The following is a 22875-nucleotide window of genomic DNA, read 5'->3' on the forward strand; positions in this document are numbered from 1 at the left end:
TACCCAGCACTTCTTCCAGATGTCTCCCTGGGATCTGGGCCCTTCTTTCTGAGGTCACTGAACTGGCCCTCTGCCTTCAGCATGCTTCACATGAAACTGCTTTAATACTTCCTTTCTGTCTTACAAAAGGATTGTTGTTGTTTTTAAGTGCCACTGAGTCAGGTTCCGACCCATAGTGACCCCGTGTAGGGTTTCTGAGGAGCAGCTGGTGAGCTTGAACTGCAGACCTCCTGGTTCAAGCGGACTTTGCAGTCCAGCACATTAACCAACAGTGCCACACTAGAACTCCTGCAAAAGGACAGGATCTGCCTAAAAATGTGATCCAGAAACTCTTGCCTAGCCGCTTAAGAATATTTGAACATTATAATTCTAAAACGTCCTGTTGTTTTTCTCTTGGCCTTAAGAGATTTTGTTCGTTATCATCAGGTGCCATCAAATCCATTTTTAACTTCGAGCGACCCCATGTGACAGAGTAGAACTGTCCTGTAGGATTTCCTAGGTGTGGCACGGTAGGATTTCCTCACTCTACCATAAGGTCGGTTTGAACCACAAGGTTGGCAGTTCAAATTCTCCGGCTGCTCCTCAGAACCCTATACAGGGTCACTAAGAGTCAGAACCAATGCAATAGCAGTAACTACAACAAGAGTCTTAAATGACAGCAAACCACCAAGTCTTTTCTCCTGCAGAGCCGCGGGGTGGGTTTGAACCGTCAGTTAGTAGTCAAGCTCTTAACCCCTTTGCCACCTGTGTCCCTGTTAGTGTTTTTTAGTTAGCTATAAGTACACTTCCTAGACTTTAAATTTGTGTTCCTGGCTGATGGATAATCAATATGAATAAGAAACCACAAAAGCAGACACCTGAATTCATACCACAGACCAGAACAGGAAAGAGATATAGTGAAAGGGAAAAACAAAACAAAGCCAACAGAGAAAATGCCTTTCTTTGGTTGTGATTTTCAAACTAGGCTGAAGAAGCTTTATGATGCCTTAGGTACAGTTGTGCCTTCAATGTTAAAATGATCTGGTTTCTAGATACAAATCAGGCAACATGCTGTTTAGTGCTGTCAAGTTGGTTCCGACTCACAGTGATCCTATACAGGGTTTGCGAGGCTTTAAATCTTCGAGGGAGTGGCAAGCTTTATCTTTCTCCTGCGCAGTAACTGGTGGAATTGAACCGCCTACCTTGTGGTTTGTAGCCCAGTACTTATCATATGGAGACACTGCGCAAATCAAGCACTGCACTGAACAAAATGGTCATATGAAAAAGTCCACACTAGGGAGTCAGGCACGGTTGCCTTGGTTACCCTTCCCCACCTCTCTCTATTGGGCTGCTGTCCTCAGTCCTGACACTAATTCCTCCAAGCTCCACTCCACGGGCCCCACTGACGTAAATGGAAGGTCACTGAAAGCAACTTTATGTTACTGAAATGGTGATGGGATACACTTCTTGATTTGTATTCTTTAAGGAGGCAGGACTAGAGTCCATTGTTGGTGTTGCTAAGCGCCGTTGAGTCGTTTCCGACTCATAGTGGCCTTGTATAAGGTTACAGCTGGTGGGTTTGAACTGCTGACCTTGTGGTTCACAGTCCAGTGATGATCCTACAGTGCCACACCAAGAAAGCCCATTAGCGGGATATAATATAATTCAGCTAAGTTCTGGGTACCGTGGGGTTTCATGATTATTTCTGCTCCCAAGCCCACAGTGGGTGGAGAGATAGATGCTTTAACAAACTATTATTTGGGAAAGATGATAGTTCTATAATACAAGTACTGAGGAAAAAGGAAAGAAAGAAGTTTCCTCTTGAATTCGGGGGACGATCTCAGTATGAAGAACCTCAGACCATTAGATCGGTCATAACACGGAACAGTCCATCACAGAATGTATTAACACCTAGAAACTAAAGGCCTTCATCAAAAAACAAATGGAAAATGAATGCTGATTGGCGGAAACATCTGAGGATTTCTAAGATCCCTTCCATCTAAGACCCTGCAAGGTATGTGGCTGTTAAAATTCTAAATTGTTAGCTGAAATTATTTTCCATTTGTGTTTTTGACTTTTAAGGAGTAAAAAATATTTTTGATCTAAAGGCAGAAATTAGACACCAGGAAATTGATATTCTGAGGTAGCTTCTTTCTGCCTGGTTATTAATAAGCAGAAGTACTAGACTGGAAACCCCAAGGTCAGCAGTTCAGGAAGTCTATACAGGGTCACCATGGTCAGAACCTACTAGACGGTGCACAAGAACAAGGCAGAATTGTTGATGCAGTGATAATTCATCTCTGTTTCCAAGATTGCTAGAGATCAATTTATACTCTGCTGATGTTACAGCGACACTTGAAAGGACTAAAGACAAAATTCAAAGTCAAAGGTAAGGTCAGTAGCTCCATTAGAGGCAAACTCGGCTTCGGTGTTCCCAGTCCAAGGACAGATTTGTGATTCGTCTTGAAGGACAGCCTTCTGTTCCTTGAGAAGAGAACTCTCCAAATGGGAACCGAAAGATCATAACAATATATGTACCTGACTGAGAGTCCACATTAGAAAACTGGACTTCAGAGCCCACGGAAATGGTAAAGAACAATGACGTGGACCTTCAGAGATATAGCTCTTACAAGCTCAGAATCAGAACCATCTCAAGAAAAAAGCAGGAAGGTAAGGAGCGCTGTTAGTGTAGTGGTTACGAATAAGGCTGTTAACCTCAAGGTTCGCAGTTCGAAACTACCAGCTGCTCCGCGGAGAAAGATGAGGCAGTCTGCTCCTGTAAAGATTTACAGCCTTGAAAACCCTGTGGAGGGTCACTATGAGTCGGAACCGACTCCACAGTACTTAACAACAACAACAATTATTCTAAGAATGGATTTTGAGGGCAGTTCCAAATAACGAAGAAAGGTACCCAAGAGCCCACTCTAACTCCACTCCAAAGCAAGCAAATACATAGAAGTATATACCACAGGCTCAAATAAACCGTTCATTTAAAAAAAACAACCAAACACACAAATGGAAAGATCTTACCTTTTTCTCCAACTTCCCCGCTCAATCCAGGTTGCCCTGGACTCCCAGGAGGACCCTGGTCACCTCGAGGTCCCTGCTGACATTCCACAATTCCATCTGAAATTGATTTTAAAATTTACAAGATTATTTCCATTCAAATGAGAGCAGGCATTTTCATCATTCAATCTGTATTATAAAATCAAACTATTTTAAATTATATAATAAGTAATAGAATTCCATCTTTAATTTGCTCAAGTCCAATCCTAGTATTTTAACTTAAAAAATACAAACAATATCCACATCACATTAACTATTCATACTCACAAACAAATGCTAGTAAAATTCCTATTTTGCAATGGAAAATACTGTTATGTTCATAAAGCTTCTTTTCCAGGCATCATTTCATTTTTACATTGCAAAAGAGATCAATTGATTCTGATTTTTACAGATTAAGAAACTGAGGTTCAAAAAGTTCAGTGATTTGTCCAGGGCCATATATCTGATAAAGACCAAGCTGAGACTTTAACAAATGTACTCCTTTTTTTTATTTTCTAAGCACACTATCAGAAAAAGAATCACTATTTTTAGAGGTGCAGACAATTTATGGGAAAATGCCTCTAATTTTTATTCACAATCAATTCTGAGCATCATTTATGAAACAAGGCACAAAAATAAACGAAAGTAAAGCAACACCATCTGTCATGGGTAACCAGTTTTTTGTTAAACATAAAACCAGTATTATGTTTCTAATTATACACAGTGTATATCCACAACATAAAACAGCACTTTTTAAGAGATTTTATACTTTCTTCTTTAACTTTTGAAGAAAAATCAAAGAATAAATGATTTAACAAAGTCCCTGAGTGTGGCGCTGTGGGATAGAGCACTGAACCGCATGGACAGCGGTTCAAACTCACCAGCCACTCCGTGGAAACCCTATACAGGGTTGCTATGAGTTGGGACCGACTCAGTGGATCTCAGTAACAACCACCGAGTGGTGCAAAGAGTTAACAAGCCTGGTTGCTAGCCAAAAGATTGGAGGTTCCAGCTTACACTGAGATCCCATGCAAGCAAGGTATGGTGGTCTACTTGAAAAGAAATTCAGCCACGGAAAACCTTATGAAGTACAGTTCTACTCTGACAACAACCTGACAGTAACAGATACTGGTGCTGGTGAGTAATTTCACCTACTGCTTCCACCTGAAACAGCCTCATTATGAGTATACACCAAACATACATGAGTTCAAGCTCAAACTTCTTTATCTTCCCCTTTTCTCTATCTCCTTATAATTACAGGGCAAAGAAAACAAAAAGGCGGAATTAACTTGGGGTATAAGTCAAGAAATCAAACGACGTATTGCATTAGGCAAATCTGCTGCCCAAGACCTTTCTAAAGTGTTGAAGAGCAAAGACGTCAGCTTGAGGACTAAGGTGTGCCTGACCCAAGCCATGGTATTTTCAATCACCTCATATGCATGCGAAAGCTGGACAGTGAATAAGGAAGACCGTAGAAGAATTGATTCTTGTGAGTTATGGTGTTGGAGGAGAATACTAAAAGTGCCATGGGCTGCCAAAAGAACCAACAGATCTGTGTTGGAGGAAGTACAGCCAGAATGCTCCTTGGAGGCCAAGATGGCCAAACTTCATCTCTCATACTTCTGACATATTGTCAGAAGGGACCAGTCACTGGAGAAGGATATCATGTTTGGTAAGGTGGAGGGTCAGAGAGAAAGAGGAAGACCCCCAATGAGATGGATTGGCCAAGTGGCAGCATCAATGGACTCAAGAGTGGCAACAGTAGTGAGGTTGGCCCAGGACCAGGCAGTGTTTCGTTCTGCTGTGCATAAGGTCGCTATGGGTCAGTACCGACTCGATAGCACCTAACAACAACATAACTTGGGCCTCGAATCTGTGGTGCAGTTCCTACCTCTGGGGTGGATGCATTTGCCAAAGGCAACAATTTCTGCTTCCTTACCCCTGCTTTCTCTGCTGGTTTCCATGGTATCAATTAAGCAACTGTGTTTTGCCCTTCTAAACAAGAACATCTTTAAAAAGAAAAAGAAAAAACCTTCCTTATTCCATCACTTTGTTTAGACTCGAGCGGGAAATGTTACTTTTCACATGTCTAAGACATGAAGTCTGAAGGAAAGCCTTCTTGTTTTGTTTGCTTGTTGCTTATGGATTTTCCAAAGTACTTCACCTCAAAGCACAGGAAGTTAAGAAAGTGACAAGTATCTGTCATCTCCACTTGGCAGACCTTTGATCCTTCCACCTGTGCTCAACAGACTGTTGTTATTGTCGTCGTAATGTGCCATGGAGTCGGTTCCGACTCATAGCGATCCTGTATAGGGCTTCTGAGGCTGTAAATCTTTACAGGAGCAGAAAGCCTCATCTTTCTCCTGCGGAACAGTTGGTAGTTTCAAACTGCTGACCCTGAGGTTCACAGCCTGATTCGTAACCACTACGGTACCAGAGCTCCTTCAACAGACTGATGGTCTGGGACACAGTGGAGTTCATTTTAATGCCTCAAAGAGCAGTCCCTAAATTACTTAACTATAAAGAACCAACATTTCCCAAGTCCCATAAGCCTGTTTGTAGAAACCTAAGTTCATAAATACTGGGATATATATAATTGTTGTTTGTCATCAAGTCTATTTCACGCACAGCAACGCCATGTAACAGAGTAGGACTGTCCTATAGAGTCTCCTAGGAATTTGATTGGATGGCAATAGGCCTTTTTTGTTGTTTTTAAATCTTTACAGAAGCACATCACCAGATCTCCCTTCCCAGGAGCTGTTGGGGGTGTTCAAACCACTAGCCTTTCAGCTAGCAGTGACACTATTAGCCACCGGGGCTCTCTCTATATATAGGATAAGCACTAGATTGCTAACCACAAGGTCAACAGTTCAAATCCACCAGCTACTCCTCGGAAACCATACAGGGTTGCTATAAGTAGGAAGTGACTCAACGGCACTTAACAACAACATATATACACAAATATAGCTCCACATATATGAAGGAGCTCTGGTAGCATAGTGGTTATGAATTGGGCTGTGAACCTTAAGGTGAGCAGTTCGAAACTACCAGCTGCTCCGCGGGAGAAAGATGAGGAGTTACAGCTTCGGAAACCCTGTACAGGGTCGCTATGAGTCGGAACCGACTCCATAGCACATAACAATATGGATTCCTAGTATAACTCTGTAGGACAAGCACTCGACCGCAAGGTCAGTGATTCAAACTCACCGGCCTCTCCTTGGAAACCCTATATACAGTTCTGATGAATCCGAATCGACTCGATGGTACTTAACAACAATAATACACATATATACATACATATCTTTCTCCCCACACTCCCCAGCAGAACACCTTCTGCCAAACTCATCTCAACTAGAATCACTTCTGATCCCTGGGTGAAAAATAATCATATGTCCTCAATGAAATCAATTTTGAGTAATTTTTAAATCTAAAGTAAGAATACCATGACTAAATTTTCTGAGTTCTAAATGGAAGTCTAGGATTCCACATTTTACAACATCTAATCATTTAGAGACCCGCAGTCACAGATGACCTAGAATTGGCTGTAACCATATGGAATGAGATTCTAGGAGCAGAATGGGTAAGTGGAAATCTGCATAGAGATACTTAACTGATGTGTGGTTTAATGAGCTATTGATCAGTCCCAAGGTAGAATTTAGTTTTAAGATGTAGCCTCTACATGCACTATAAATCTGAACACAGCGTCATTTGTACATGATCACCTGATACTGTCATTGTGAATTACTGAATTTACACTGACTAAAAAGTGTAACCTGGGAAATCAGGGTGGTGTGTGTGTTAGCCTGACAATTCCTACTCAATTAACATAGTAGAAAGTTCATACTCTTAAATGAAATGTGTTCAAATGTCTTTGCGCTGACTGAATTATAAAGAAAATTAATGCTCTTCTCCTAGATTTCCCCAAGAATGGTTCCCTCATCTCCCTCAAGTTTTTGCTGAGCACCCTATTTTTAAATACTTTATTCTTTTTAAAAAGCACCCACAATCCCACTTTATACCCCCCAACTTCAGAACTCTGTATTGTTTTGTCCTGATTTATTTCTACCTGTAGTATTTATGTACTACTGTTGTTGTTGTTGTTAAGTACCGTGGAGTCGGTTCCGACTCATAGCAACCCTGCATAGGGTGTCCGAGGCTGTAAATCTTTACGGGAGCAAAACACCTCATCTTTCTCCCACGGAATAGCTGGTAGTTTCGAACTGCTGACCTTGAGGTTAGCAGCCCGACTAGTAACCACTACGCTACCAGAGCTCCTTAAGTACCATATAATGTACTCATTATTTATGTTGGTCTCATATCTTAGTTTGCAAGTTCCATAAGAACAGGGATTTTTGACTAGGTCTTGTCACAGCTGACAAGAACTGCAGTTCTAGAAGCTTCTAGAACAGTGCTTGGCTTAAACAAAACCCACTGCCTTAGAGTTGATTCTGAATCATACCCACCCCATGCTTACAGAGTGGAATTGTTCCATAAGGTTGTTTTTGGCTGAAATCTTTAGGGAAGCAGATCACCAGGTCCTTCTTCCAAGATTCAAAAGGTAGGTTCGAACCACCAACCTTTAGATTAGTCATCTGAAACAAGTCATTTGAGTCACCTAGGTACCAGTCCTTGGAGACAAACATCATACTTGGTGGTCATGCCGATGGTGCTATGAAACACTCCCAGAGAGAACTTACTTGTGTGACCTGGCTGTCCAGGGGGTCCAGGGAGCCCAGGAAGGCCCTGGAGTCCATCTCTTCCACTCGGGCCAGGCAAAGACACACCTGGAACTCCTTGGTCACCTTTTTCTCCTCTTTCACCAGGGAAGCCAGGAGCACCAGCCTGCCCTGATATAGGGATGCCTTAAACCAGAATAAAATCAGGTAAGTGATCATAATGAAGTTTAAACCTATGCAAATAAAAAGTTACGCTGTTCTAGTTAGGAAAGAGGAAAAAGATGGAGGCAGCTTTTGGCTGCGAAGAAGGGGAATGTGGGGGGAAAAGGACAGATGAGGGAAAGATAATATAAATAAGAGTTAGACGGGGGGAAAATAAAAGTAAACACATTACAGTGGGGTGAGGAAAATTAAAATACAGGTGTTCTTAGGAAAGATGGGCAAATATTAAAGCATTTAATTTGAATCATAGGAGAGACAGTATAAAATGGTTAAGCACCCAAGCACAAAACGTTGAAGAGAACACGAAGTACTGAAAGGCATTCATAAGGACTTTAGCCAAATATTTGTGTGGGGCTGTGGGTTAACACGCTGGACTATAAAGTTGGTTTGAACCACAAGCTCGGTGGTTCAAGCTCACCAGTCACTCCTCGGAAACCCTATACAGGGTCACTATGGGTCGGAACCAACTCAAAGTCACTTAACAACAATAACAATCAGTGTTGGTGTGCCGTGGAGTCTGTTCTGACTCATAGTGACCCTACACAGGATTTCCGAAGCTGGAAATCTTTATGGGAGCAGAAAGTCTCATCTTTCTCCAGTGGAACGGCTGGTAGTTTCAAACTGCTGACCTTGAGGTTAGCAGCCCGACTCGTAAACACTACGCTACCAGAGCTTCTTAATGGGTGGTAGGTGAAAAAAGATAGCACTTCAACTGGAGAGAAGACTGGAACCGTTAAATACACGGAAGGCCAGCCCAACAATTGAGGGTCTCAGTAGTCGAGGCCAGGTAATGTATTAAGTGACTATAAAGACACTGATCTGGGGAGACGCCTCTAGAAAGACCAATTTTGATGCAATTTTGTTTAGAATTGTGGGTTAAGAAATTGAATTAGGTAAGTAGTTGTTGACAGTAAATACAACCTAACCTAAGCAGAAACACGATGTGGCGCGGGCACTAAAGGGCAGAAAGTGGCTGAAAAGGAAAGTGGTTTTAAGAGTTTATGTTGTAAATTCTAGGGCACATGAGAGCTTCTATCAGATGGCTTATTATTTCTGTTCTAGGAACTGGAGGAAATGTTCCATACAGCCCACAGTCACATGCATGTACACGTATACAATCTATTAGGAAATGTAAAATTGGCGTGCATGAAGCAAGATTGAATAAATGTATATGGAGAGATGCAGGCTTTCAGAAATGAGCAAGGGTATAACCGACACCAGCAATGAGAAGAGGTTTTATGCTGAGTCTGGTCCTGAAAGGGATAAGAGTAGCACAGAGAGTGAGGCTGAACCAATGTATCGGTGCCAGGAACAAGGAGATCTATGGGAAGATGGAGGACATTTCTTTTGCCGAAGCAACTAGAAATGAAGTTCAAAAGGTAGGGTGACATAATGAAGACCTCCAAAACATGTTTTGACTTAGAAAGAGATGAAAGGTGCGCAGCAGGATAATGCACTGGAATGCAAGGTTGGTTTGAACTACAAGGTCAGCAGTTCAAATCTCACCAGACACTCCTTAGAAACCCTATACAAGGTCTCTATGAGTCGGAACCAACTCAAAGGCATATAACACCACCACCACCAATCCATGATATACATGCTCATAGATTACATGGCAATTGGTAACTTATGAACTACCACATACATATTTATCTGTGGATACATCTTACTTTTATTACTAGAAAAATGTGTGCTGATATTGCTAGCTAGTTTATCCAACTATCTAATTATAAGATTATAAACAGGTTCAAAGCATAAACCACAAAGGTGTACAAATATTCTAAAGAAAACAGTTAAGTATTCATACCTGGAGGGCCTGGTGCACCTTGGATTCCTGGGAAACCTTAAGAGAGAGAGTTGACCAGATTGAGAATAGATTACTTGCTTAGTTCTGTTTTATATTTCTTAGCTACAAATCTCATCTGGCATGCTAATAAGTGTCCATCCTAAAGAGTTACAAAGAGCACAGAACTCGAAACCATCTGAGCACTTCTTGTAGAACTTCAGTGCTCCTGAAGGTACAAAATCAGGAGGAGCAGAACTCCTTGACACCTGATGTGACAACAAAGTATCAACTTAAGTTCTAACACTTGGTCACCAAGTAGTCCCACAACACACGGATGTTTTAAAAACATGAATGCCTGCAGACCAAAAGTCAATGGGAGAAACTGAAGCGGGGAGAAGGGGAGATACAGGACGGAATGGAAGACATTTACCTTTTGGACCTTGTTCTCCTCTGGAGCCTGGAACTCCTGGGTATCCTCTATCCCCCTTTTCTCCCAGTGGTCCTGTGCCTATAACCTGTATTACAGAGGAAAAGAAGGTCTCCATGTGGCACAAGATTTGCTAGAAGCTGTATAGCAGAAGAGACACAGAAATTTAATCCATTTTTTAATATTCCAGGAAGTGTGAAAGTAAAAAGGAAAAATATGAGTAGTCTCAAAACCACAGCACATGAATATGTAATGCCCTCTTTGCAGAGACATTGACCAGACAGTTTTCCTTCTTTTTATATTAATTTGCAACACTTCTCATAGTATTCCAGCAACTTCAAGTTATAATGTTTAGTTTGGAGTTTGTTTGGTTTCAACTTGTTAAATGCACATACAAGTTATAAGATAAATATTCTACCTTAAAGGGTATTTTTCAAAGAAACTCCCTTAAATTCTTATGGCAAAATATAACTGGAACACTGAAGACTTTCTTGTGTGTGTGTGTGTGTGTTTTGTAGTGGGCAAAGTTGGCTTTATGAAGTCAAAGCAATAAAGAGCAAGAAGAAAGTATTATTGACTTTGTTAACAAGTCCACTTCACCCAAATTCTAAATGACTGAATTCAAGGAAACAACAAAGCTGAACAGGGCATTTTGATTCATTGGCCTTTAAAATAGAATTCCTTTGTGTCAATGAAATCAGCAGTGTTAAAATATTAGCAGACTGTGCTGGAGCACTATGATTGTTGTTTTGTTGTTGTTATATGCCGTGGAGTCGGTTCCAACTCATAGCGACCCTGCACAGGGTTTCCGAGGCTGTGTGCTAGAAAGAGGATATTCAAATACTGGAGTAGAAAATCACAGGATATATGCAAGTAATAAAAGCATTCAAAAAGGTAACTACTTTGATCCAATAATCTAATTCCTGGATATGTAACATAAGAAAAAATTATTCAAATCTTCCCACACATGTACACACAGAAACACAAACAAAAAACCACAAACACCCAACATATATAAACTTATTCACCAAGACACACTCACTCTATCAGTGACAGGATGTTAGCAAATGAAAGAATGATAACATTTTCATTGTTTTCAAAGGATATGAGGCAAAAATGGTTACAACGACGAAAGCACATCACTCTGACAGGGTGTTAAAATTGATGACTAGGAATACGATTTGCAAGCAATGAGAATGTTTGCTTTAAAAGAGAACACACTGTTGCACATGCTGATCTATGCAATAAAAGTTATTTGTCAAAAAAAAAAGGTTTGCTAGGAGAGCCAAATTATGGATGGTTTCTGGAAAATTGTTTTAATGGATCATTAAGAAAAAAGTTTTTAAAATGTGTTGCTAATATTCGTATCCATATGCAAGTCTTTTTATTTTCAGTGTTAAGGGTATTCAGAGAAGATTTTCAAAAAGTAAGTATCAAATTGCACACAATACAAAACAATTTCAAATCATATGTATCACCTTGATGCTGTGGAATGCTGTCAAGTCGATTTGAGCTCATAGAGGCCCCAGGTGGCAGATTAGAACTGTCCCCATAGAGTGTTCTAGGCTGTAATTACTACCTGGGCACGTCTCCTGCAAGGTGCTGGGTGGATTCAAACCACCAACCTTTTGGTTAGCAGACGGCCCTTGAGCCATTTTGTCACTAGGGCTCCTTAGCCTCTTTACATAGAAATGAAATTCTAAGCAACATTGTAGAGTGCATGTTATAAGAAACAACAAAGTAACTCATCTTCCTTCTTCCCTTCAAAGCTCCCAGATAACAACAAGTTTACTTACAATTCCGGGTGGGCCTGGAGGACCTGCTTCACCTTTGTCTCCCTACAAAAGAAAAAAATTACTTGACTTGTATATTTTTATGATACAGACTGTCCCGTCCTGAGGAAAGCAAGGTTAGGCTTTTATTTCTCTGGAACAACAGATATTTGCACAACCACCCACTAAAATTATCTTCCTTTCTTTAGTACGAGTTCAAATGCTCTGTAACTTATGACAAAAAATGAATACATTTCATTTTGCATGTATGGAAATGGAGATTTCTGGAAATCATAAACTGAAGGCTACTTAATCATTTTACAAAGGAGCTCCCAGCATTTGTTCTGCTGATTGCTAGCTCCTTCAGAGAAATTTAATAGAATCATTTGTTATAAAAGTTGAATTAGCAGATGGTGGTTTTTTAATGGAATAACAAAGAAATGAAATAAAGCTATCACGAAAACTTATGATTTCTAAATATATTTTCTTATAAAAATAATTTTGAGGTCTTAGGTATAATACTGTCAAAATTTGCATTAGAGCTAAATGTTAACTCTGACATTTGAGTGAGTAATAGAAGAAACCTAAACCAAATCCACAGCCATCAATTTGGTTCGAACTCATTGTGACCCTAGGTAGTGTTTCTGAGGCTATAGATCTTTGTTGTTTTTGTAAAGTGCCGTGGAGCTGGTTCTGACTCTTACCAACCCCTAAGTAGTGTTTCTGAGGCTATAAATCTTTGTTGTTGTTGTGAAGTGCCATGGAGTCAGTTCCGACTCTTACCAACCCTATATAGGGTTTCCGAGGAGTGGCTGGTGAGTTTGAACCACTGATCTTGTGGTTCAAACTGACCTTGCAGTGAAGCGCCTATCCTCCAGTACCACACCAGAACGCTCAAGTCTAGAAATCTTTAGGGGCACAGAAAGGTTCCTCTTTCTGCACAGAGTGGCTGGGGTGGGTTACTCAGCCCAATTTAAAACCCACTCTGCCACCAGGGCCCCTTCAGAGAATAATATTACTAATAATAAGCTTTATTGTCTTCATGATAAGGTTTTCCCGTCTCAGGTTTACAATCAGGGAAAACACAATCTACTACAAATTAATTTCATATTTTTTTCTTTTAAACATCACACATGGAATCACTTGTGTTTTTTAACTCATAAAGAGCTTCCTCCTCCCCTCCACCCCCAGAATTCCCTATCTTTGATTCTCGGACTATATGAGCAGACTTCTAAACTGAGCTACAAGATGAGGGTAAACCCTCAATATAATATTTCCATTTACCTTTAAACCCTCTCGGCCAGAAAGTCCAGGGTAGCCTGAATCGCCAGGAAAGCCCTAGAATGTAATTGAGCAAGAAGACATTACAATCACAGGCTAGAGAAGTAACAGCTTGATTATTTCCCAAAAATGCAGAGACATACTTACTGGACTCCCCTTTTCTCCTTTTTCACCATCCTTTCCAGGTTTTCCCTGTACAGTAAAGATTTAATTGTTGGTAACTGTGATGTAACACCAAGGTTATGATTCCCATACAAGGTAGAAGACACCAGAAGCCAGGTCAAACAAGGACTCTATTAAGTTGACAATACTACGAAAGTTATATAGACTATATTGTACAATGAATAACTACAGAAAAATTACACTACAAAAGGACTTTTCATTTTTTAAAAAAGAGTCTACTTAGTTGCAAATTCTTCTAAGATATTTATAGCATTGTAATAGCATTACTTAAAGAGAAATGTTCCTATTGGTCAACTGATTTTAGTATGCAAAAGATTTCATTTTAATAATGGTTTCCATAAATTGAATATACAAATATATATTCCATACTATTTCAGGATTGCCATTAGCTGTCCCCAAGTTACGGTGATCCCATGCACAATGGTAATGGACTAATGATCCACAGGGATCCATTGGCTGATTTTCAAAAATAGATCGCAGATCTTTCTTCCTCGTCTCTCCTAGTCTGGAAGCTCCGCTTTAACTCTCCAGCATCATAGCCACAGACAATCTTCACTGATAGACAGAGGACGGTTGCAGTTTCATGCATTGGCTAAGTGTGGAAGCCAGCTCTCTGGCATAAAAGGAGGAATTCCACCACTGAATGACCACTGCCTTCCTACCAGGGCTCCTTATTCAAGGTGGTAGCCATAAATGTCTCAGGCACCTGGACGCTAATACAAGGTTCTGGGTTCCTCTCATGTCAACATTAGTCATAAAGTGAGAAATTCTTAGCATCAGGCGCTATGGAAATACATCTTGTCTTCCAGTGCCACAGGGAAATTAGCAGGCAAGGGCAACCCAAATGCTTGTGACTTAGTCCAGTGGGTATGTTGATACAAGCTGGAGGAAAGCCCTTGGAAATACCTTTCTTCTCACACCACAGGTTGGGCCAGTTATATAACAAAACGGTTCAGCCTTTCCAGTCGATCTTTCCAGTGGTGATACCAGTTACCATGAACCCAGGTGCATCGTGGTAGAATGAGGCGCCATAGTGTTTTTGATGGGTGATTTTTTTTTTTTTTTGGCCTGATCTTTCTTCTTCAAATGTTGTCCTGGGTGAACTCAAATTGTTCACCTCTCAGTTAGCAGCTGAAGGTATTAACTATTTGCACCACCCAAGGAATTCTTTTAAAGGCTGACTGAAAAATTTAAAAAACAGCCCACGCTATTGGGTAGATACTGACTCGTAGTAACCCTATGAAGGACTGCTGAGACTGTAAATTGTTCTAAGAGCTGACGTCCTCATCTTTCTCCCATAGAGAGCTTGTGGCTATGAACTACCAACCTTGATTAGCAGCCCACTGCCTAACGTACGGTGCCACCAAAGCTTCCTTCTAAAGGATGGTGGTAGTGGGTGTGTGCCATCTAGTCAGTTCTGATCCAGTGTGCCCTGTATACGGTTGACAAGACTGTAAATCTTTACGGGAGCAAAAGGCCTCATCTTTTTCCCAAAGCGGTTGAAAGATTCAAACAGCTGACCTTGTGGTTAGCAGCCCAACTCCTAACCCACTACACTACCAGGGCTCCTTGTAAGGATAGTAGCTCCTTTTATTTCTGCTAACAAAGGTTTTGGAGAAGCCTTTCCGAAAGTGAAAGGGATAAACCAGAAATCTTTCCCAAAGGCAAATGGCATAAACACGAAACTCTTAAGAAGCCTTGCCAGTCCGGTTTCTAGGAATGTGCAATTCTAAGAACGAAACAAAATTTATTTGACAAAAAGTACTAAATGGACTTTCAACAGCACTTACCCGGGGACCTGGTTTTCCAGGTTCACCTTTGTCTCCAATCCCTGGCATTCCCTAAAAAGAACAAAACAGAGGTAAGTGCATTTAAGTACATGAACATAGTCGGGTAAAACATGAAATTAGGTAACTATTGCATATAAGGTAAAATAAGCTTGCAATTTACACCTAAGACTTTGTGGTCTTTCATAAAAATAATAGTAGTAATAAATAAAGATTCAGAACTTACCTGAAAGCCAGGTTCACCTTTTTGACCCTATAAGAATTCAGAACAAATACAAATCAGTGCTGTTTAAGAGCTATATCAATTTTTCATATGCTAGATTCCACATGAAAAGGGGAAGAAAAAAGAAAACATTTTTTTTTCTGCTATATGATGGGGTTTAAAAGTTTGTGGAAAAACAGAAATGAAAGAGAATGGAATTTTTCCATGAGATTTTTGAAGGCCCATCATATTAAAAATTCACACTGGTTTTCAAATTCTACTTCGTAACACTGACTGAGTCATGGGTTTCAGAAAAACAGTGTGAGTTCTGCTTGATCCATGCAGACCCTAACCTCTTTCGTACTCTTCAGTCTGTCTTCGTTCTGCGGGCCCAGCCCCATCCCATCTGGAAACATTTCAGAAGACCTGAGGTAACTAGGCCTCAAGTCATCTGCTCTCAAACATGCTAATATTTCATAGAATCAACAGTCCACCACTCAAGGCTGAATATAGTTGAGAGGCACTGAATTTTGACGTGTTAATCTTAGCTCTGTAGTGTAGTGTTTATGAGTCAGGCTGCGAACCTCAGCGTCAGTAGTTCGAAACTACCAGGTGGTCCATGGGAAAAAGATGAAGCTTTCTGCTCCCGTAAAGATTTACCGCCTCAGAAACCCTATGCAGGGTCTCTATGAGTCAGAACTGATCCCATGGCACATAAATACCACCACCAATCTTTGTCTTGTGGGACTGCAACATAATTCACTGGACCACAAGGTCAGCTTGAACTATAAGGTCGGTGGTTCAAACCCACCAGCTGCTCCTCAGACACCCAATACAGGGTCGCTATGAGCTGGAACCAACTCACTTAACAACAACAATCTTTGTCTGATGACACTGTGACAACAACAACAAGAATCTTTGACTTTTGGGGACTTTTCCAAAGTTAAGAAGCCAATAGTCACTGTATAAAGGCCTTGCATACCTTTTCTCCGTTAGTAGTGAAGCCTCCTTTTTCTTTCACTTGAGCTTGTCCTGGAACACCTGGTGGACCACTGACTCCCTGATCACCCTGTTGATGCAAACATTGACAATTCATTAAAACCAGCAACAATCCCAGAGAAGAAAAATGCAGAGGCAAAGAAAGCACCCTAAAAGCAAACGTCTATTTTAAAAATGTATTTCTACTATGTTCTATTCCAATCTATCCTTCCCTCAGCAGAAAATTAAATTTCAGTAGGAAGATGCTGCACAAAATACTTAGGTCAGGAGAGAAATGCTGGTGGCCACTCTCTAAGATTTAAGAAGAATGAAATCTGAATATCTATTTTTAAAAAGTATACTTGTATGGTTAATATCCAAATCCTAATATTTAGTCTCAGAATATGACAGTAAATATTCCCAAAAGAATGTTTTGGGAATCCTGGTGTGGCACTGTAGGATAAACATGGGACTGCTAACCACAGGGGTTGGTAGTTCAAACACACCAGTTGCTCCCTGGAAACCCAATATTGGGTCATTATGAGTTGTAACCCACTCGGTGTTACTTAAAACAAAAAGAACAAAGAACATTTTGATTAAACAATATATATGTTATTATTGTTAAGTGCCATCAAGTCGGTTCTGACTCATAACGACCCTATATAGGGTTTCTAAGGATCGGCAGGTAAGTTTGAACAGCCAACTTTCCAGTCCAGCGCATTAGCTCACAGTGCCACACAATTACTAACCTGATTGGATTTTATGTTAGTAAGATCATGCCCATTGCTGATATTACATCTGCTGCTGAATCCACCCCACTTGTTGGGGCTCCAGGTAGTGCTGTGATTGAACACGGGTTTCGCTGACTGATTTTTGGAAGCAGATCACCAGGTCTTTCTTCCCAGTTCCCTGAAACCTGTCTAGCATCCTGACAACCTGCATGACAGATGAGCGGTGGCTATGCTTGAAACATGGGCTGGGAATCGAACCCAGCTCTTCCACATGGAAGGATAGGACTCTACTACCAAACTGCCTGTGAAGTCAAAATTACTGACATGCAAAAGAACGTATAGAACATAGTAACTAACTATGCTTATAAGGCATCTGCTTATATGCCATAAGTACATGGAGAGCTAGAAAATCCGTCACTGTTAGAACTGTGATTTTAAATGTGGAGACACTCCAGAGCCATGTGAACTCACCTTGTCACCTTTTGGTCCTTGAAAGCTTAATCCCATTTGCCCCTGTTAATTTAAAATGAGACTTTCTTTATTAGAGTTGTCTACTTTGTTGAAAAGCATCTCACAAAGCGCATATGAAATGCAATAAAAGGACAGATTTCAGGTAATAACTACATGCCACAACTACCTCAGGTTTTTAAGAGGTTTGCATCATGTACTTAATTCAAATTAAAAAAAAAAAAAACTTAAAAAAATAATATTAATATAGAATTCCAGAGCAACTTTTTTTTTAAAGTGTAAGACTTCTAAACTCTGGCTTTAGAAACGAAGAGAAAGAACCATGATTCCAAAGCAATCATAGGGAAAAAGGATGGATGGATGGATGGATAGGTAGGTGGGCAGGAGGGTGGATGAATGGATGGATGCATGAATGCATGGATGGATGAATGGTTGGGTGGATGGGTGGATAGGAAGATAGATAGATGATAGATACATAGATACATAGATACACAGACAGATAGATGACTATAACCATGGATGAACTGGTAGATGTATAGCTAGATAGATGGATAGATATGTAAATACATAGGTAAAGAATGGAACTATAAATTTCCTACACTTATTATGGAAAGTTAATGGATAAATCATGGCAATTTATTCATGCATAAATGATAACTAGTTATATTAGTATCAAATAAAGACAACTGAAACAATTTTTACCTTTTCACCTGGAGGGCCCGGAGGACCAGGAGGGCCCTAGAAGAAACAGCATTTTAATTAAATGTGATTCACAGCCCTCAGGAGCTTTAAATGCCTCTGTATACCGAAGATATCTTAACAGTATATGAGGGGCCATCAAAAAATTCATAGAAAAATTTTGTTATCTTTCAATTCCATTTTTTCCATGAACTTTTTGAAGCCCTCTCTTGTGGTTAACATGATCATTTACTTTGGTAAATATTTTTCTTCCTGTATTAGAGTGCTGCAAAACTTTGAAAGTAATCAGAAATTAGTCCAGGATGAATATTAATAGGGATGGAAGTACCTTCAGGGCATTACCCTGAAGAATCCAACAATCTAAGAATATGCCTGAATTAAATCATCAGTCAAACTCTTTATGAGCTCTGAGGTTTCCAGTTGTCCATTTTAGTTATAACTCTTTGTCTGAAAAAGTTGAATGAGTTCTTCAAATGAAACTATAGCGCAAATACCTTCCAGTATGTCAGAATTCTTTGTAAGATCCATTTTTAAACCCATTAAAAAGGATAAATTAGTCATTCTTTTCTGATAAAAAAACAACAGATTTCATATATCTACACAAATGTAAACAAGGCCATTTTACATGACTGTATAGAGTAATGACAGGATTTTATTTTTAAAAAATAAATCAAAAAAGATAAATCTGAAACCCTCTCCAGAGGCCTCTCAGGATGATGTGAGTATGACACACTCACATCTGTATTATTCACTCCTAGTAAACATGGTACTTCACAAATGAGCACATCTTGCTAGTATTCACTCTCTTGTGTGTGTGAGTGTGGAGGTGAGAACCCCTCTTTCTGCTGAGAATCATGAGCTGTGAAGGAAGGCAGTGAGAGACCAGTCTGCTCAGAAGCTACTCTCCAGGTGCTCAGTGCCAGGGTGTCTTTGCTGCTGCCGGATTTGTGCCTGTGACTCGGAATAGAGCCAGATCTCTCTGGCATTGTTATCTTTCTACAAGTCTGTTTTTCCTGAGAGATGGTGCAGGCTCCCAGGGCATACATTGCCTTGTCCATTTCAACCTCAGTTTCTTCAGGCCTTAGACCTCCGTACTATGTAGTCCATTCATTCATCCATCCATTCATTCATTCACCAGCACATCTTGGCACACAGTGCCGTTCTGCAGCACTTTCAGATCTTTTTACACACGGTGGTTCTGAGACAATACTGACCAGGGATGGCAGCCCATTATTTTCCTAAGAAAGATGCTCAGGCTCCCGTATGCAAATACAAAGAGCACCAGGTGGTAACTTGTCATTGAATTATTTATTCATTCTCATGGTTCAGTGCAGGCTGTTCTTTGATTGACTGTTTCAGAGAAATGTCTCCCAAAACTTACTGGTGGTCCGGTAAATCCTGGAGGGCCAACAGGACCTTGTAACCCTGGAAATCCTGGAGAACCCTATAATTTATTGAGAAAGAAAAGAATTAAAATGCCAAAGTAGGAGGCGATTCCGGTCATACTTGTAATTATGTAGCAAATGCTTACTGGCATTCCTGGAGCTCCTGGATATCCCCTTTCACCTTTCAGCAGTGTGCCAGGTACATGGCCAAGAATCTCACCTGGATCTCCCTATGGGATGAAAACGTAAGATAAAGTCATAAATGTGCATCTTCGTGGAAAAAAGCGTGACACTTTGAAAACTAAACCAACAACAGTACTGTATGCGACTAGTCCAAAATCTGCGATCTGCATAGGCTCAGAGCTATCTGGAGTCCTGGTGTGGCATTGCAGGTTAACGCACTGGCCTGCAAGGTCAGACTGAACCTTAAGGTCGATGGTTCAAACTCACCAGCCGCTCCTCCTTGGAAACCCTACACAGGGTCACTATGAGTTGGAACTGACTCAATGGCACTTAATAAGTACTATCTAGCCCTTTCATAACTACTGCCTTAATAACCAATATATACAGTCAAATCTGGTAGCGTGGTGGTTACGAATTGGGCTGCGAACTGCAAGGTCAGCAGTTCGAAACTACCAGCTGTTCTGCGGGAGAAAGATGAGGCTTTCTGCTCCTGTAAAGATTTACAGCCTCGGAAACCCTGTACAGGGTTGCTATGAGTCGGAAACGACTCCATGGCACTTAACAACAACAACAACAGTCAAGTCAGCTACAATTGGAGTGAAGAGTCCTAAGGACTGAGCTAAGTATACGAAGGGGTTCCCATTTTCATTTGACCAAGCACGTATGAAAAATCTCCTAGTTACTGGGCTAGATGGGGAGAACAGGATGCACTTGGGATTATATGAGGGGGCTTCAAAAAGTTCATGGGAAATGGAGTTAAAAGATAATGGAAATGTTCCACAAAGTTTTTGAAGCCATCTGGTATAATTGATTCCATATGAACAGAGGGGTAGAAAGAGAATCTCCAGAGAGAAGTAAGGAAAAAAGGGAGGAAGAGGGAAGGAAGGAAGACCAATGAATGGGAGTCAGGAAAGGAAAAGAGGAAGGAAGAAGACAATCAGTCACATGCAACCTTTCATAGAAAACATCAGAACAACAACAAAAAAGAGTCCTGGGTTTCTGGCTTGGATGTCTAGCTAGACACTATCATCCTGTAAGTAACTAAAGACTGCGAGAGTAGGTGCCATTTTAGGAGAGAAGGTGACACACCCTGGTATGGATGTGTTGACTTAGAAGTGTGTGTAGAAACGGTATTGGCACGGAAGTCTTACTGGCCCAAGAGTGAAAAGGGAGAACCTAGACAGTATACTGGGGAATGAGAGCTTCAATCCTTAATGGACAGAACTGTGGATGAGAAAGCGAATACCAGTGGTCAAATCCATGATTATCAGCCTTTTTCTAAGTACCGGATGAGGATGCTGCTGCTGGTGATTCTTGTGGGCCGTGGAGTCGGTTCTGACTCATGGCAGCCCTGTTAAGGGTTTCTGAGGCTGGAACACTTTGCAGGAGCAGAACGCCTCATCTTTCTCCCTCAGCGCTGCTGAGCTGCTGACCTTAAGGCTAACAGTCCAACTTGTAACTTACTAGACTACTAGGGCTCCTCCCCCTATGAGGACAGAAAAAGAAAACCCCCTTCACTGATCCAAAAATCCAAACTCACAGCCATTGTGTCAACTCTAACTCATCCAAGGGGGCATCAAAAACTTCATGGAAAAATGGAATGAAAAGACACTGGAATTTTTTTCATGAACATCTTGAAATCCCCCCATGTGCTGATCCTATAGAGCAAACTAGAGCTACCCATGGGGTTTCCAAGGCTGTAAATCTTTATGGAAACAGACCCTCATCTTTCTCCCATGAAGCAGCTGGTGGGTTTCAACCTCCAACCTTTTGGAGCGCAGTCGAGGGCTCCTGTTTTAAGAAAAGTCCCCAAAAATCATGTAATAAAATAAAATGTACCTTCATTCCTGGTGTCCCTGGAGGTCCCTAGAAAAGAAAAGGATGGTATTCGTTTATGTTGTATTTTACTTTTTAAAATATCATTAAGATTTTAAGTGTAAATGTGCACATATGCAAACAAAATGCTGGAAATGGAATGAGAGGAGAGAAATTATTACTGAAGAAAGAAATCCTGACTCCAATATTGCTATTACTCACAGGATTTCCAATGTAGCCAGGAGAGCCAGGAGGCCCGAGAGGTCCTCTTTCACCCTAAAGGGAACAGTAGATAGTCATCATTCAGACTGCCGAAGGCATCATTCCAGGACCCCCCATAAATCACACTGTCCTAACCTCCAGGGACATTGTCATGTTAGCTAAAAATAATTTCTCAGAGACAGCTTGTGATGTGCTGTATTCCTAGGTACCCCCTCAGGAAAGAAAAAAATGTATTTTAATAGCATAATTAATAGGAATAAGGATTAATAAGAGGGTTTTCTTATTTGATTTCGTAGTTAAGAAACGCTTACAAATATAGCTAAGCATTCTGTGCTTAAAAGTAATTTAACTGTAGGATAAAATTATAGGGCAAAAAAATCTACTGAGCAATAAATACGAGAAAACTGTATTTCTTTAGCCTATAAAGAAAGCTTTATACAAGTAACTTTCTAATTGTTATAAATAAAACTAATATTAACAGAATAACTTTATCTGACTGTTTAATATGCTAAGTTATGTGCACCTGTACAAAGGGGGTAAGTTTCCGTTCTAAATTTACCTTTGTACCATTGCATCCTGGGATACCTGGAGGACCTGGGGGACCATCTTGGCCAGGAATACCCTGTAATTAAGAAAGTAAAAAAGTCACCAAAACAGAAAATCACCAGATAGGGATATTATTCACATATAATTCATAGAGGAAACAGGGTGCATTTCATATACATACAGGGAGTCCTGGGTTTCCTGGGTAACCAGATATACCTGGAGGTCCCTGGTAGGGAAGAAAATGAAAGAGTTAAAACTGAGCCCATAGGAACTTCATCTCCTTCCTCTGCATCTATCTACAGTGGCTCCTGGAGTCACGCTCTACTCTTTGGCAATGAGAGCATCCCCACTGAGCAAACAAAACATTCTGTCGGGGGGGTAGGACTGGGGGGTGGGTAATGGTGGCAGGCGAGGACCCAGCCTAGTGAGAGACCCCATCCAAGGCTTTCAGCAGCAAATCCACAGGAGACACTGACTATTAAAGACCT

At 40.7% G+C, this 22875-nt stretch overlaps 1 protein-coding gene across 1 annotated transcript in view; it reads right to left on the reverse strand.

Moving 5' to 3' along the window:
* COL4A1 (collagen, type IV, alpha 1) overlaps nucleotides 1-22875 on the reverse strand; it is a 192112-nt gene that overhangs the window by 54416 nt on the left and 114821 nt on the right. The window contains exons 6-23 of the mRNA XM_006851539.1: nucleotides 22569-22613; nucleotides 22401-22463; nucleotides 21842-21895; nucleotides 21644-21670; nucleotides 19768-19851; nucleotides 19618-19680; nucleotides 18240-18275; nucleotides 17541-17582; nucleotides 16343-16429; nucleotides 15385-15411; nucleotides 15162-15212; nucleotides 13336-13380; nucleotides 13192-13245; nucleotides 11932-11973; nucleotides 10139-10223; nucleotides 9730-9765; nucleotides 7722-7886; nucleotides 3010-3105 (exon numbers count right to left, since the gene is read on the reverse strand). Coding sequence (XP_006851602.1) covers nucleotides 3010-3105; nucleotides 7722-7886; nucleotides 9730-9765; nucleotides 10139-10223; nucleotides 11932-11973; nucleotides 13192-13245; nucleotides 13336-13380; nucleotides 15162-15212; nucleotides 15385-15411; nucleotides 16343-16429; nucleotides 17541-17582; nucleotides 18240-18275; nucleotides 19618-19680; nucleotides 19768-19851; nucleotides 21644-21670; nucleotides 21842-21895; nucleotides 22401-22463; nucleotides 22569-22613 — 1102 coding nt within the window. The remainder of the gene's footprint in view (nucleotides 1-3009; nucleotides 3106-7721; nucleotides 7887-9729; nucleotides 9766-10138; nucleotides 10224-11931; nucleotides 11974-13191; nucleotides 13246-13335; nucleotides 13381-15161; nucleotides 15213-15384; nucleotides 15412-16342; nucleotides 16430-17540; nucleotides 17583-18239; nucleotides 18276-19617; nucleotides 19681-19767; nucleotides 19852-21643; nucleotides 21671-21841; nucleotides 21896-22400; nucleotides 22464-22568; nucleotides 22614-22875) is intronic.

This window comes from Chrysochloris asiatica, unplaced genomic scaffold (genome assembly GCF_000296735.1).
Source record: "Chrysochloris asiatica unplaced genomic scaffold, ChrAsi1.0 scaffold00029, whole genome shotgun sequence".
NCBI lineage: Eukaryota > Metazoa > Chordata > Mammalia > Afrosoricida > Chrysochloridae > Chrysochloris > Chrysochloris asiatica.